The following is a 16624-nucleotide window of genomic DNA, read 5'->3' as shown; positions in this document are numbered from 1 at the left end:
TCAAACATGGGATAAATTTCATCATAAAACACAAAGCAAGATATTCAGAACCTCAGGTGTCATAGTAAGTATTTAAACAATAGATCACCCTGGAGTTGTTTAGTATTTCCAAGGTATTTGGACAAAAGTCAAGAAAATACAAGACTTGTGCAAAAGTGGAAGTCATGAAGAAGTGACTATTAATATAGTTGTAAAGATACAAAACAGGAGGACAATACACTGTACCCCAGGGTAGATCATAGCCACCAAACTTTTGATGGTCATGTCCACAATTAATGATTCGACATCTCCTCAAACCATTGTTTAACCTTAGAAATTTTATGATGAGGTATATGCAAGTCTTCCAGTTATAATATAGCCTTTTTAAAGAATAAGTCTAGACTTAGTATGCACGTATTATTATTCAAATTCTTTTTAAATTCTCCAAAGATAGTACCACCCATGAACACTGAGTAGACAGGTCCATCTCCTTGGGAATAACAAAGGCTTACAATGAACTTCACAGCTGTGTAGAAAATTACTGTTTCATCCCTGTCATTCTGCTGAAGAGTCAGTATATTTTGTGAAGAACATCACAGATACATTTTCAAGAACCTTACAGTGATTCAAAATATACTGACCATAAAAATAAATAATTAAAGGAGACAGGGCCACGAAGCTGAAAGGAAATTTTGGGACACAGGAGGCATGTGAGGGGAGAATGCTGGATAGAAGTTATGTAAATATAGTATGTATACGATGCAAATATCGTATGGCAGTTTGCCTTACAAAAACAAATGTCTGAGTAAAGTATTTTCCTCCTTTAAAAATGTCACAAATAGCCGGGCGGTGGTGGCACACGCCTTTAATCCCAGCACTCGGGAGGCAGAGCCAGGCGGATCTCTGTGAGTTCGAGGCCAGCCTGGGCTACCAAGTGAGTCCCAGGAAAGGTGCAAAGCTACACAGAGAAACCCTGTCTCGAAAAAACCAAAAAAAAAAAAAAAAAAAAAAAAAAAGTCACAAATAAAAATTTAGACAAAGTAGGGGAAGGAAGGAGAAAACAGAGTGATGGGCAGAGGGAAAGAGAAAAAATGGGGTGGAGGGAGAGAGGCAGGGCAGAAGGGAGAGGAGACTTGGTGTTTGAGGAAGAGACAATCGATTTCCTTGTTTCAGTCCCTTGTGGAGAGCACTGCTAATGTTCTCTGGCTTGCAGAGCTCATCACAGCTGGGTCTGTGCATCTCCCCCAGCTCAGCTTTCCACTGACTTTGGAAGATCTGAATTCTTGGTAGATAATCAGCCACACCCTTGCTCTGCCTCATCTTTCCAGCCATTCTTGTCCAGAGCTGGTTAAGCACTGCTCTAGCTAGTACAGGAATTTGTGTTGTTGTCACGATTCCAGAGGCAGTGAGGAGAGCAAACTGGCCTTTTTAATGTGTCCTGTTAATATCAGTTAAATTACAAAGGTATAGAAAAAAATTTGTATAGGTGACCACAGTGCTGGGCTTGCATGATACAGTTTCCCAGGGCATGCGTTTCACCCACTGTAACAACAGTTCACACCCACACCCATCTGGACACTCCACCAAGAAATACTGTCTCCTCCTCGAACTGAGGAGACAGAAGATCTAGGACGAAGAACAAAGACTCGTCCTACAGGACTTCTACACACACTAAAAGTAAAAAAGAATGATAAACCAGACAACCTGGAGGCATTCTCCAGGTCTCTCCTAAGAACTTAAAATAGAGCAGTCCCTCCATCAGCAAAATACCAGCCATATCTCTGTAGTGAGTGTGCCGATCAGGAACTTTCTTATGCATATAAGGCCACTTTAGAAATTTTAAGACAAACAAATATTATAGACATTATGCATAACATGCATGAAAATGGGGCATACAAGATTTTAAAAGTATCATTACTAATTTTTCACACAGAAAAATAATTCTGCTGAAACATTTCAATACATCTCAATGTTTAGTCACCATTTTAAATAATGAGAGATGTTCTTGTGTGTGTTTGTACTGCTGTTTTATTGACATGCCGAAGATTCCATGAGAAAAACTTGTGTTTCTGAGTTGGTTTGAACAGAAGAATACACTTAAGAAAAGGATGGAGACTGAATGACAGAAAGACACATGTGACTGTTTCCCCCCAGTTCTTCCCGATCACCCAGCTGCACAGCTGTTCTCAACAGTTACTTTCTCTGACTCTTCCAGCAGCCATTCTCCAATATGAAACCAGAAGATGCACCAGAGGCGAGTCTTGTCCTATTTCTAGTTTCTTGTCACCAAATGACATCACTTTTCCCCTTGAACATCTTAGTCTGGCCTCCCTCTGAGCAGGGATATAAAAAAGCAGGCATAGCATTGTCCATGCTTATAACATGGATGAGTATAAAACACAATCTAAAAATTAGTATGATATATTAGGAAAAATAAAATGATAGAGTGTTAAGTGAGATGGTTTCCCTAAGGAGGAAAACGTCTTGAACAAAAATGACTTTTATGAAATGGTGTAAGAGGAGAAGAATTTCAGGGTGCATGCACAGAAAGGGCTCACTTCCATGAAGTTAAGACTAAAATAAACGGATGTGACTTGGATTTGGAGGTTGACCTTGAAATGACCACTATAGATTTTAAAGATAAATGAAGGAATAACTGACTGAAGGTTAGGTATCAAGATATTAATTGGTCATTAACAACATCATAACAAGGTTAACAAATACATTTTTCCTGCAGAGGTATAGTGGTGTTTAATCCTCAGGTAGACATAGAAAAGCCCTGCTGCTGAGGACTTGGAACAGAAACACAGAAAGACTGAATCTAGATGGATTCATAGTAATCTTTATATTAATGGGATGAAATTGAAATTTCTTCTATCCCATGCACTGAACTTTTTCTCTTGTGGTTTCTTACAAAGACAAGACAGAAAAAGTTTCAATTCTTCTTTAGTAAAGTCTGTTCTGGCTTCCCAACAGGACATGTAAACTGGAAATCTTACAAGGAAACAAGTTTGCTAAAGGAATTTGTGAGAAAGGGAAACAGTCACAGATAAGAATCTCTTAAGATCTGCTCAAACATGGCTCAAAAACAGTTTTGTGGCAATTGCGTGAAGTCTAACATCCAGAGTACAGAGTGGGTGAGTGAGCGTAAGAGCAGACAGAGGTTTTCTTCAGTAAGTCTCTTACAGTTCCCTGTTTAGATTGAGTTAGGGTGGATTCTGGCAAAACCCCAACGTCAAAGTCTTCTAGGAAGATAAAGTTCACAAAATCACCATGCCCAACAATGGGAATCAAACACTTTTTCAAATTCAAGCCGTTTTTACTGTTTCAGAGAGAAATTTAAAAAAAAAAATGCACAAACAATTGTTATAGATGATCGAAAAGCACATTCCTGTGTGTTCCTGTCAAGCAAATATGTATTTAAGACTAATACATGTTATAAACATATACATAGGCTGATGTACACAAACTCCAGATGTGCTGTTTTCTAACTCCGTGGGTTGTGTCCTCTATAAGGGAAAAAGAAATATTAATCATTGCTTTTACTGCTGAGGGGATGGGAGCTGCTCTCATATTTCAGAAAGGGGCTGGAAAGTGAGGGAAGCCAACCTTTTTCCTATTTAAGGCCAAAGCAGAGGAATCTCAGCGGCTGAGTTTTATGACGGGCCCGGTGCTGAAGGGCAGGGAGCAACTGATGGTGCTACTTTGAGCTGCTTTTTCTTTCTTCCTCTTGCACAAAGAGTCTCATGTCTGATATTTAGACATGATGAGCTTTGTGCAAAGTGGGACCTGGCTTCTTCTCGCTCTGTTTCATCCCACTTTTATTTGGGCACAGCAGACCAATGTAGGTAAGTAGGTACAGATTTCAACAGGCTTTCTGGGTTAATTTTATCTTAACTTCTTACAAAGAGTCACATAGGGGAAAAATTCGCCTCCTAAGAATTTCCTGCCTGGCCTAGACTGTGGAGTGCTTCTTTAACCGTAATTTTGCTTTCTATATTTGTTTATAAAAGGATGGTGCATGTGTGTATTTGAAAATTCTCTAGTTGTTTAAGATAAAAAATGTTCTTAAATTAATCGGTTTTCATGTTCACTTTTTTATAAAATGGCTTTAAAACATCCCCTCCTGTATTGTGAACATCTTGGAATGCTCCCAAGCCATCTGGAATTTATTGGTCTCCTGTAATAATTTCATGTTCTCCTTTGTACGCTGTTCTCTTTGTAAGGATGGGATAGTTAGCCTTGTTTTCCCAATAAAATAATGCAGAAGAAGATACTAGAAGATCAACAGAATCCCTTTATGTATTTCTGTAAATGGTAACACTGGACTATCTATGGACATTCCTGAAAGGAGCCCAGCCTGCTGAAAACATGTCATTGTTTCTGTTTTTATTGCATTCTAAGAACGTGCGTAGTCGATTAATCCATACTTCCTCAGAGTTTTGCCCAAGGTTGTTTTATGTTCTACATGTTCTGCTTAGCTGGATTTCCACTACTGGAGAGAAAGTGTTTTAAAAGGAGTATTTTCGTTTTTCTAAAAAAAGATAAAGATACTAGCTTTGTTCAAAAAACCTTACTCAATATATTTTGGTAAGCAAATATAATGATCTTTACTCTCTTGTGCCACACATTAAAACTAATTGCCTCATTATTTACTTAAATATGTTTACAAATGCATGTGTTCCTCAGCATCATGAAAAGTTGGAGTGCACTTTCCTCAAAGTGATGTGAATTTTAACTATGTTAGTTTTTTTTTTTTTTTTTTTCACATTATCAAATGTGTTTGTATTTAAACCTTTAGTTTTGGCAAATGTTTCCTGAGTATTAGCTTTTCCACTGTTTGAAATATCAATATGTTTGCTATCTTCACAAATTACATATTCAAGAGTAGGTGCACAGGGCAGGGGATACCCAGTGACATTTATGTGTATTCAGTCCATGGCTACAGCAGAAGAGGAACACCCAGATTTCTTGTTCCTTAGTTTTCTCCTTCCTTAACCCGCTCCTCAGCCCCTGCCTTCTCCTTCCTTATCTCCCCACCCCTTTTGGCTCCTAAGGAACTTCCCTCCCAGTATTCCTTCCTCACTCATCACCCCACCCCCACCCTAGGCTTGTCCAGCTCCCCTCCCTGCTTCCTGATCCTTCTCCTCTCCTGCCACACCCTCCTGCGCCTAGGGCGCCCCCTTCTGCCTCCATCCATTTTCACTCTCTCCCCTTCCCACCTCTTGTTTTCTTCCCTTTGGATGCTCAATTCTCCTTTACCTTTCGGTCTTCGCTTTGTCTCTCCATCCTGCTCTCCTGGAAGATGCAACAATCCCCATGCCTTCCCTAGAAAACCAAAAGACAAAGTTCAAAGGAACGTTAACTTCCCAGCATCCCAAAAAAGATCTTTGGATTTCTGGGAGATGAACCGCAGAATTTTATTTTTTTGAAAAGACTATGCACCTCTGGGACTTAAATTCAAAATATCGATACAGTATTTGTAGTTGCCTAGTAGTTATAAGAACATGAGAAATAGTACAGGCACAATGGGTATGTTTCTTCCCAATCCAGCATCACTGTCTTAACATCTTAGTAAGCTCACTCGCTTCTATCCTTATGCTGCGATCATTAAAACTCAAAGAACAATGAAAGGGATTTAAGAGCATGTATTACACATTCCTTACAGGTTTTTAGTGGAAATCCTGCTGGATGGTTAACTTTGGGGAGGTTACAGTAGATGAGGGCTATTCAGCACATTAGGAACATTCACAGAACCCTAACGGGGTATCTCCTATGTTCTCTAGAAACCCCAGAAGTAGTACAGAGCTGCAGGACACTAACTTGTAATCCACTCATGGGAGTTTTCAGGAGTATAACACATGTCTCCAAAAGGAGTTTTGGTCTCTTTACAAATCTGTGCAAGTCTTACTTTATTCATGCATTTTATTCCAGGTATGGAAAAGTGTGGTCTGTTTTATATTTCCTGTGGTTTCTAAGTATGCCAGATTTTTAAGTGCTAAAACATGCCACCTAGTGGCTGACAGACAGGAACACCATTTACATAACCAGTGCCAACACCACTGCTGCACCACAGGATTGGCATTTTAGAATTAGGGGTGTGTGTGTGTGTGTGTGTGTGTGTGTGTGTGTGTGTGTGTGTGTACAAGTGTGTAAATTTCATTCTCTCTCTATACATATATATGTGCATATGTGTGTGTATGAATTTTAAAAATTAAAGACTGCTTTCATAAGTTAAAGAAATGTTGATGATGAAATGTTGACAGACATACTCACAAACGAACTGGTAATGATACTGTAAGACATTTTAAAAATTAGTGTTGAAGTTATAGACATTTTCCTGCTAGGTATGGTAGCACAGACCAGTAATCCCAGCTACTTGGGAGGTTTAGGGTAGAGGGAATACAGGCCCAAAGTCTGCCTAGGCTACAGACTGAGTTCAAGGTTAGCCTGGGAACCACAGTGAAAGTGTCTCCAAATAACAAATTTAAAGAAGGCTGGGAGTGCAGGTCAGGGATTGAGAGCTTGTCCAGCACGTATGTGGTCCTAGTTTCAATCTCCAGTATGGCCAGAGAAAAAGTATAGGTGTATCTAAATTCATAGTATGACTTTTTAAATATATTTTTCATACTCATGGACTGAAATCATCCTAGATGAACACTAGCATTTCGTTGACTATAGGTCCATAGATAGATGTTAATAATATTGCTTTGTTAGAGCAGGGACATAAACTATTGTACTTAAATGTCATGTAATGTTTAACCTTCAACATTTTGCTATGCTGATAATTTCACAAAAATTAACTGGGAGCCATTAACTGATTTGGGTTTTCAAAACTGTAAATGGACTTGGAGAATGAAGTATGTTTCCCTTTATATTTAAAAGGCAAGTTATAACTAATATTAGCATTTAAATTTTCTCTGGTTTTTGTTGTCCCAATTATTAAACATACCGAACCAATGAAATAAAATGTTTCATAAAATCATTAGAAATAACCATAGTTTTAACAAGTGAAAATACATTGTTAGAACATTGTAAATTATGTACATATCTCAATGTCCATCATGTAACTGACAGTGTGTTAGTATAGGTTAGAAACAGGAAAGGACAGGGTTAATACTAGAACAGAAATTTGAAGAAATGTTAAGTGATTTGAGAACAAAAACCATAAACTTGAGTATCTGTATTTTCTTATTTTTGTAAATATTTGTCAATAAAAGAGAGATTCCAAATTCTATACTGTTCTAGAAAATATATTTATAAAAGTTTTTTTTTAAAGGTAGTCCTTTTTTTCTATTTAGTACTCAGCTTTTAACGGATTAATCTGGTTTATTAAGCAAAAGGCTCAGAAGCTAATGACTTAACTAGAAATTATCATCCCTTCTGTGAAAATGTATACTGCCAGTAAATAAAGTACTATTGATACACACTTTTGTTGTTTCTATTTGTGACCCCTTGTATTTCCTTGGTACCTCCACAGTGCTCAGCCTGAGGGGTGAAAAGCTTGTAAGTGACCCGCCCCATATCCCTGTTAGATCTAGCATGGACTGCCTGAGCATTGCAGAATCCAGCCAATCTTCTGAAACCACGCTGGGAGAAAGGAGAGCAAAGGTCCAATAATGAATGCAGACTCTTGTGTTGGTGTCTTGCCCATAGGTTTCATTTTAAAAGGATTTGTCCAGCACTGTAATAGATATTAAAAGAAAGCCAGCTCTTCGGAAAGGCCTGTTTCACAGCTAGAGGCCCAGGCCAGGCCTGGGGTGGTAACTCAGAAAAGACTGCCACCTACCGAAGCTCTGTAGTGTCCACGGAGCATGGTGCTCTGTGGTGCAGGGTGCCTATGCAGTTCTTTTACTTTGTGACTTAAGTGATAACTCCACCTTGAAGCCATTAAAATGGACTGCTTGAGAGTGAGAGCCGGGAAGATGAAAGATAAGCTTGCCTTTGCTGGACCTGGGGGACACTTGTAAGGCGTGAGGTCCACTGTAACTTTCTGGGAATGTGGATGAATAGATTCTTATAAAATGTTTCATTCTGTTTCTTAGGGGGAAAGCTTAGTGTTATTATTTTACAGCTTAGAAAAGAAGTCACATTGTGTTTTTTTTTTTAACCCAGTATTTTTTAAAGAGGAAACTTTGCCTGTCAGGAAGGCAGTGGAAACTCTGAGTTAGCTCTCTGTACAGCCCTTATTTGTTAGCTGCAGTTTGGAGAGTTACATTAACCATGAGCAGTTCTGTCTGTGCCTAACAAAAACACAGCCCTAGTGGATTCCTTTCAGATTATCTAATCAAAGCCTTGCTTTTTCCATGGCTGAAGTCAAGCACTGCCATTTAAAATGTAATCTCAATGAACAAAAGGGAAAGTTCAAATGGGAGGAATACTAAAACTGTCCCAAAGAAGTGAGGTTAGAACACAGCTAATCCAAAAACTATTAACAGTTAAATTAGCTTTGAAACTTAGCATTGAGAGATGACTTTTCCAGTAACACATTTGTCAGACATTTTTCATCTGTTTGTTATTGTAGAGGCAGACAGACTACATTTCTCACAGAAACACTCTATGGTGGTTCATAGAACTTATAAATCCCTAGTATCACTCAAAGGAGACTTGTGATCAAGTTAGAAGTTAATGAATTCGAATCACGCAGTAACTATATTTTCTGAATATTAGTGCCTTAGTCACCATAAACACACCTATGCACACGAAGCAGAACCTTATGTGTGCCTGTCTTCATGCCTGGCTTTCGAATCACTGGTTTATCTTGCTGGTGGTCTGGATGCCATCAGGGTGGCCCTGGAAATACAAAACTTTTTCATAAGGTCAAGAGAAATAAACATTAGGACTCAACTCCAGATGTATCTTTCCATTTTAAGATTAGAGAGAAAAGACATTTTGCAGACCACAGTTATTCCTTAAAAAGTCTGCCTTCATACTCCTGAGGGCACAGAATTTGCAAATCTTATGGGACGGGAGTTGGTCGCCTTTATCTCATCCTATCCTTGAAGGCTGAAAGGAAATGTAATGAAGCAGATAAGAGTATCAGCCTTCAGAAAAGCATCCTAGATTCAAATCTGCTTTTCTTAAACTACTTAATCTGGGGGATAACTTAGTTTGTCTCAGGTTCTTCGCTTGCAATGAAGGTTGATTCAGCTGATAGATCCTTCACAAGCAGGAAGGAAGCCATAAAATCAATATAGTGATACACACTTGAATTTCCAGCAGTCAGCTACAATGATGCACACCTGCACCTGCATTCCCAGCAGTCAGGTGCGGTGATGCATACCTGCACCTGCATTCCCAGCAGTCGGCTGCAGTGATGTACACCTGCACCTGCATTCCAAGCAGTTGGCTGCAGTGACGTATACCTTCACCTGTATTCCCAGTAGTCGGCTGCAGTGATGTACACCTGCACCTGCATTCCAAGCAGTTGGCTGCAGTGACGCATACCTTCACCTGCATTCCTAGAAGTCGACTGCAGTGACACACACTTGTACCTGCACTCCCAGCAGTCTGGAAACTCAGACCAAGGACTGTGATTTCAAGGCTGGCCTGGGTTACAGCTGGAGACCATGATTCAAAAGAAAACAGAAAGATGTCAACTGCTCAAGAACAGTGTCGAGAGCACAGGTTTGGTCTCGCAACAGTTGTGCCAAACACGGTCAACTACCATTACACTTTGGAAGAAACTACTTATCCATGTAGTGAAATGGAAGACTACATGAAAATCTACATTCTCAAAGTATAAAACTAATGTTGCTAAAGAATAAGTTAAATATTTTCATGATTTGGCAGATTATATTATAAATATAAATAATATATAAATATTAAATAAATAAATTTAAATGCTGCAAAGGCTAAAGCATTCTAGGAAATGCCCTCTGCTTTGCTATGACTTCCGAGGTTTGATACTAAAGTCAGGGTCATGAGATTTGTATTGAAGGTGTTCTGCTTTCTTAGATTATATTGCTAGCAGTAGGTGATAATGCATGAAATAAGAAGTCAGAAGAAACTGTGCAATGCTCCTTTTTAGAGCAAAGATGACTAAGAGAAATAGAGTGGAAAGTACTGTTTTCTGCTACAAGATCTACTTCTAACTTTTCAGGGTCTGATTTTTCAAGAAATTCAACTTTGTTTCAAATGGATGTAAAATAAATTATGGCAACAAATTAGATCCATTATTTCTTATTTTTCAGGCATTCCAATTTTCTTCTTTTATGCAGAACAACATAACTTTCTAAAGCAAAAGAACATGTGCTATATCACTTTAAACGTTATGATAAGATTAAAAGAAAGACATCATCCCAAAAGTTGGTATCACATTAAGAACAGAGTGGTGGTTTCTAGAGGTGGGGACCAGGAGGAGAACCACAGGCTGTGCAGAAGGGGTGCCAACGGGAACTAACACCAAGAAGTTCTGTTGTGTTATTGCACAGTAGGGCAACTATTAGCAATAAAAATGTAATGATACATTTTTAAAGTTAGGTATAAGTATTTTGAAAGCTTTTACCATAAATTACAAAGTTTTGAAGAAATAAATATGTTTAATCTGGATTAAAGATACTATATGTATAGATGTGTCAATCTGTTACATGGGACCCCATAAATTGTAGAATTTTATTACTTTATATATTAATTAAAATAAAGGAAAATATTAAAAAATATGTACTAAAACATTGACCATTATATTGAAGTCTCTGTACTTAAAAAACTAATATTTGTAATCAAATTTGGAAATAAGAAGTCAAATAAGTTTTCTGTTATGTAACCCTAGTTTTAACATGCTAATTTACAATTTTAATGAGTCAAGTCATGCTTGTCTACTTGGCAGTGTTCAGAACAAATAATAAACATTATATTTCTTCTGATGTGAGAATACCCTCAATGGGGTATACACATGGGAGAATGCATGAAGGGAAGAAAAGCTTTATGTTAGCTCCAAGGCATTTAAGAACATGTGAAGTCTTTTAAAATATGAGGTTCTTAAATATAGCTTTAACTGCTATATTAATTTATGTTTAACTGGGTATCCAAATAGCTCCTTTTAATAACCTGAATGCTGTATTAAATGTGGAAAGCTATTTCTGATTCAAGGTAAGTTGCTGATAATTAGCACAATCTACCAGTGTTTTCAAAGGGTTGAGGTCAGGAAGTTTGACATCCACATGTTCAGTGAGACTATCCTAAGTTGGAGCTAACCAAATAAGAATTTCTTGTCAGTCTAATTGAGAGAAGTTGTAAAATGATTCATATTAAGAAAACAGAACCATCCTCACAACCCTGAATCATTTACACTAGGGTGAGCAGTTTGGTATTCAGCTTTTTCTGAATACCAAATTTCAGCATCTCTCCTGTCCTTACACATCTGCTGTAGACACAGGAGGATCTGAGACCATTTTGCTAAGTAAAACAGATTTTTTGACCATATAACCTTTGTTCTCTATTGAAAATTTCAGTGGAACTGTCATTTTGTCTTTTATTAGCTGTTACATTGGTAAATTATTAAGACAAGAATGGGTCTTAACTTGACTCATACAAGAAGCTCAAGCTATTTCATAAGATGATTAAAGTTGTGTTGGCACACATATGTAGATGAGAAGTGGAAGGAGCCTGTAGGGACTGGATATTCTGAAATTTCTCTTAATGGTAAAGTTTGAGATGATTCAATGTATCTAAATGTGAAGATAGGGAAACAGAAATTTATAGTCAGGGATATAAGAAGATAAAAGTTTCACTGTCTGAAAAATATGAAGGAACTCAACAAGACATTGTTTATATTTAAAATTGCAGATGTTTAAAAACTTTTATTTATTCATTCATTATTGGCAAACTATCATAGTAATTTTCAAACTGGATTTGACCATACTACATAGTTAACACTTCAAGAATTGAGACCAGGTTTGATTTGGCATGTTCAAAGTTGATTCACTGTGAATGGCTGCTGAAATTTCAATTTCTTACATATAATTAAGAGCCAACTCTAAAATTTTGGTTGAAGCTATTTTTTTTTGCCATAGTAAGCCACAAATACACATGGCCATGATTCATATTTTCCCTATTATTTCTACTTATCCATTCCCAATATTTTCTTTAATGTTTCACTTTATTTTAGACATTTGGAAAACTCTTTGTGACCAGGTATGATATATATTACATTATGTCATATAATGTTGACCCACTAATGCCCAACAGAGCTAGCAGTGACATTCAACACACAATCAGCTTCTTTAGTTTTCTCGGGACAATCTGGAAGGTTTTATGCTGCCAAGATTAGCTCAGTTTTCCCCTAAATTTCTCCGCTAGGTTAATAGAATCCAGAAGGTTCCAGAGTTAGTAACAAAAATCATCCTTTTAGTTGCATGCCCCCATCTGCCATTAAAGCAAAGGCTAGCAATTGGGTAAAAATGCTTATTTTCAGTTGCATGATTAATACACAAGTGTTTGAATGTTTGTGTTGTATCTACTGATGCTGAGTTTTTAATACAAATGAAGTTAAAACAATTGATTTTATGGAAAATTGTGGTGTGAGATTTTATTTTAGTAAGTAGTACCTTGGTACATAGAAATTATATAGGGCAAATATTGTTTTTAATGAAAGGAAGAAATTATTTGTTTCAAACTTTCTTCATTTTGACTCTACTCTATAAATAGTCATGACTGCATAACCTGACCCCTCCTCAACTACATTTTGTCAAAACAAGAAAATGCCATATATTCTCATTTATCTTCCTGCAGATGAATTGGGATGCAACCACCTTGGTCAGTCCTATGAGTCTAGGGATGTTTGGAAGCCAGAACCATGCCAAATATGTGTCTGTGATTCCGGATCTGTCCTCTGCGATGACATAATATGTGACGATGATCCACCTGACTGCCCCAACCCAGAGATTCCATTTGGAGAATGTTGTGCAATATGCCCACAGCCTTCCACACCCGTGAGTCTATGGGATATATACGCTCTCAAAGACTACATCTTAAAGATTCATATTTAAACACACGGATAGCATCTACAACTAAGAGGCCTGGGAGGAATTGCAAGCCATGTCTGCTAAGCAGGCATGCCACCTTTACAAGTGAATGATGTCACTTCTAATCAAAAGCAGGGGATTGGGTGTGATCAGAATTAAGAAATAGTTAAGAATAGTGCCATAGTTTACATATACTAATCTCCATATTGTTTATACTTCATAGGCTCCTCCCCTTCCTGATGGTCATGGACCTCAAGGCCCCAAGGGAGATCCGGTGAGTAACATCTCGCCACGGAGTTAATGCTAATGACATTTCTAGGAAAGGCTGGTTTTCCTTGTCATATTATTTTCATATTCACTAAACTTACATCATTCTGAATTTTCTTTTGTCCTACATAGTTGAAAGCTATGCCAAAGTCAAATTGAAAATCTATAGCTGTGCGTGTAAAGATTTAGTTTTCTCAAACTTTGCAAGTCTTCATCCCTTTGTCAATTTGAAACACAAAATGTAGGTCAAGATACAAAGGAAAATATTAAACTTCAATTTTTTGTAAGACTTAGTTTGAAATACACTTATCTCCAAGGACAAACATCATTGTATTGATAATTAATTCATATAACATGGATGTAAATTCCTAATAATGATTATAAATCACCCCATATTTTACTAGTTTTATTTATTTTTGCCTTATTTTGTTTAGGGTCCTCCTGGCATTCCTGGGAGAAATGGTGACCCTGGCCTTCCAGGACAACCAGGTCTCCCTGGACCTCCTGGCTCTCCTGGAATCTGTGAATCATGTCCAACTGGTGGTCAGGTAAGAAATTAAAGAATTAAAACCTCCTGGACATAAGGGGCTTAATTTGTCTTTATTTGGTCTGCATTACATCTCACAACAGCAACTTTTGTCCTCTGGTTTTATATATCTAACAAACTCTTGTTTAGTGCTTCTATATGCTAAGAGCTTTAAAAGTATCCCACTGTCACCATGCTAATATGATTGCTGCTATATCTTTCTAAAATGTCCCAACTTCTTAGCAAGTATATGATATGCTCACTGTGTTTGATAAATTAACTATCAGCTCCTAAAATAGTTAACATACAAAATTTGGAAAGTGCTGTAATTACAGATCATTCCCTAATTCCTCTCCTAATACCAATGACAATGCCCTTGGAGGCCTGGGCACTAGGCAGTTAATAGCTCCAAAAATGGCTTCTCAACTTCAGATAAATAGCGTTGCCTGTGCTTCCACGGCTGCTGAACAGAATTCAGCCTTCAACGCACACTTTTCTCCTTCTAAGTCAGGGCTACCAATCAGTCTACACATAAAACAAATAATCAAAAATATAAACACTACAAAGTTCATTTGTATGGATTTAAGCAAGCTTAGAAAACTACCCAGACAAACACTTGTGATTTATGAAAGTGTTTTTCTAAAGCAATTCATTAGCAATGAGCATCCTGGAAATCAAAGAGAACCTATCTAGACCTAGAACTCAAAGCAAGCTCTGAGACTTTCTGATACTTTTCCTTGTTTACAATGGCTCAATGCTTATTTGGGAGGGGTTCAGCTTTTATTATATGAAATCAGAAACCATGTATATGTATAGATATTTAGTTGATTATATCTATAAAATTAAATTTTACTGGCCTCTTGGAAAATTAATTTTACTATCTCATGTTTAGTTGGAGATTAGAGACTTGGAGTATATAACTTCAAAGTTCCTTTGTCCTCAAATGTTCAATTACTCTGTGTGTAATGCTATAACTATTGTGTAGCATTGGAGGTCGAATTGAAGGGGGAAGTTTTCATTAAATACAGTCAGTTCAATCTTTATACATTACACAAGCAAATATTTCTGTAGTGAGGAGAATATTGCAAGTCATAAAAAGACAATAAGCAGGATAAACAGCACATCTGGTAATCAGAAATCTACCAGGGAACAGGACATGTTGCACTCATTCTAAGTGCTTTGGAAAAGAACTATGACCTTTGTATGAATATGATCTGATCTATGTATTTGGTCTGTTTTGCTACAGAATTATTCTCCCCAGTATGACTCATATGATGTCAAGTCTGGAGTAGGAGGAGGAGGAATTGGTGGCTATCCTGGGCCAGCTGTACGTACAAATGTTTCTGAGCATTTTTAAGTATCACCCAATCTTTGTTTCTTAACTCTTGAGTGATATTCTTCTAGAAATACAACATTTTAATGGAATTGTACAAAATGGCTCATTGACTACCAAAGCTGGAAAAGAAAACAGCAATCTTGTCATGACTTTCTATATTAGCTTGTTTCCTTCTTGTGGCATTTTATGCCATACCAATATTGTTACTTCCTGATGCCAGCCTGCATAGGGGCTCTCCCACCATCATACTTTGGTACATATTCTCCTCATAGACTGTCTAATTGAATGTACTTTTGCTAAGGCTTGTTTCTACTTTTCACTTTCCCATTCAAGTTGCTCAGTATCTTCTTTTCATGTTTTAGTTCACTGAATTTTTCAGTTAAATTTTTCATTCTAAATGAGAGTTTAAGTCATGAGTGTTCAATATCACATTCCATATTTTCTTCAAGTTTTAAATCAAGCATGAACATTTTTAGAAATCATTGATCTTTTATGTTCATCTATCTTAAACAATGCCTATTCACCTTGACTGTGAAGGACTTTCCGAATGTAAATGGCCTGGAGTTTTAATAACAGAAAACAGCAAAAATCATTCAAAGCTGGACTTGGATGTATAATAATATGATAAATGTTGATGACTCTTGCTTTGGAATACCTCTCAGGAAGAGGAATAATATTGAAATTCATAATTTACTGCAAGTAACAGAAGTATCAGTGTAAATAAATACAATATGCCAATACATTTGTGGCTTCTAAAGTTTAAAAAGTTTTATCAGTACATCCAAAAGATCTGCTAAAGAGTGTTGTAAGTGGTATAGATGAAATTGGAAAAATAGATGTTTATAATTTTCTAAGTTTTTGATATTTTTTAATCTTTGAAAGTCACATGGAAAATCAATAATTTTTGTAAACATTGGTTATTACTACACTCATGTTATAAATCCTTCTTTAATAATATACACAAAACTGAATAAAACTACCATTTATTGACATTCCAGAGAGATAATCTAAAATTAACTTAAAAATCTGTTGTCAGAATTTAGAAATAGTATACTACTGGTTTTCTAGTTTAGTCTGCATTTCTGAATGATTATATCAATTTGCTTTAAGTTGTGAATGGCCCATACATAATGTTTACACTTAAGTCTTCACATCAAAATGACTGTGACATATCAATACAGTCATGAGGTTTGGAGCTGACTGACATGATTATTTAAGAAAATTGCATCACAAGATCTATAGTGTCAAGATATTTTCCACACAATGCTTAGAACAAAAAACAAGAAATTGTTTACAATCCAGAGTGGTATCCATGAAACATTATAAAGCTTATCAGGACATTTTCTACTGACTTTCTTCCCTCTGAATTCACTTTCTTAAGGGTTGAGGTTAATATTTTTTTAAAATTTTACTTATTTATAATTTATTTATGAGTGCTCTGCATATATGCCTGAGGCCAGAAGAGGGCATCAGATCCTATTACACATGGTTGTGAGCCACCATGTGGGTGCTAGGAATTGAACTCAGGTCCTCTGGAAGAGCAGCCAATGC

General features: G+C 36.9%; 1 protein-coding gene across 1 annotated transcript in view; it reads left to right on the top strand.

The window, feature by feature from the left end:
• Positions 1-3538: 3538 nt before the first annotated feature.
• Col3a1 (collagen type III alpha 1 chain) overlaps positions 3539-16624 on the top strand; it is a 36344-nt gene continuing 23258 nt past the window's right edge. The window contains exons 1-5 of the mRNA XM_028887056.2: positions 3539-3827; positions 12712-12911; positions 13168-13218; positions 13646-13759; positions 14984-15064. Coding sequence (XP_028742889.1) covers positions 3743-3827; positions 12712-12911; positions 13168-13218; positions 13646-13759; positions 14984-15064 — 531 coding nt within the window. The 5' untranslated portion in view covers positions 3539-3742. The remainder of the gene's footprint in view (positions 3828-12711; positions 12912-13167; positions 13219-13645; positions 13760-14983; positions 15065-16624) is intronic.

The sequence above is a fragment of the Peromyscus leucopus genome, chromosome 13, assembly GCF_004664715.2.
Source record: "Peromyscus leucopus breed LL Stock chromosome 13, UCI_PerLeu_2.1, whole genome shotgun sequence".
NCBI lineage: Eukaryota > Metazoa > Chordata > Mammalia > Rodentia > Cricetidae > Peromyscus > Peromyscus leucopus.
The sequence above is the reverse complement of the archived record's forward strand: the minus strand, read 5'-3'. Positions and strand labels throughout refer to the sequence as shown.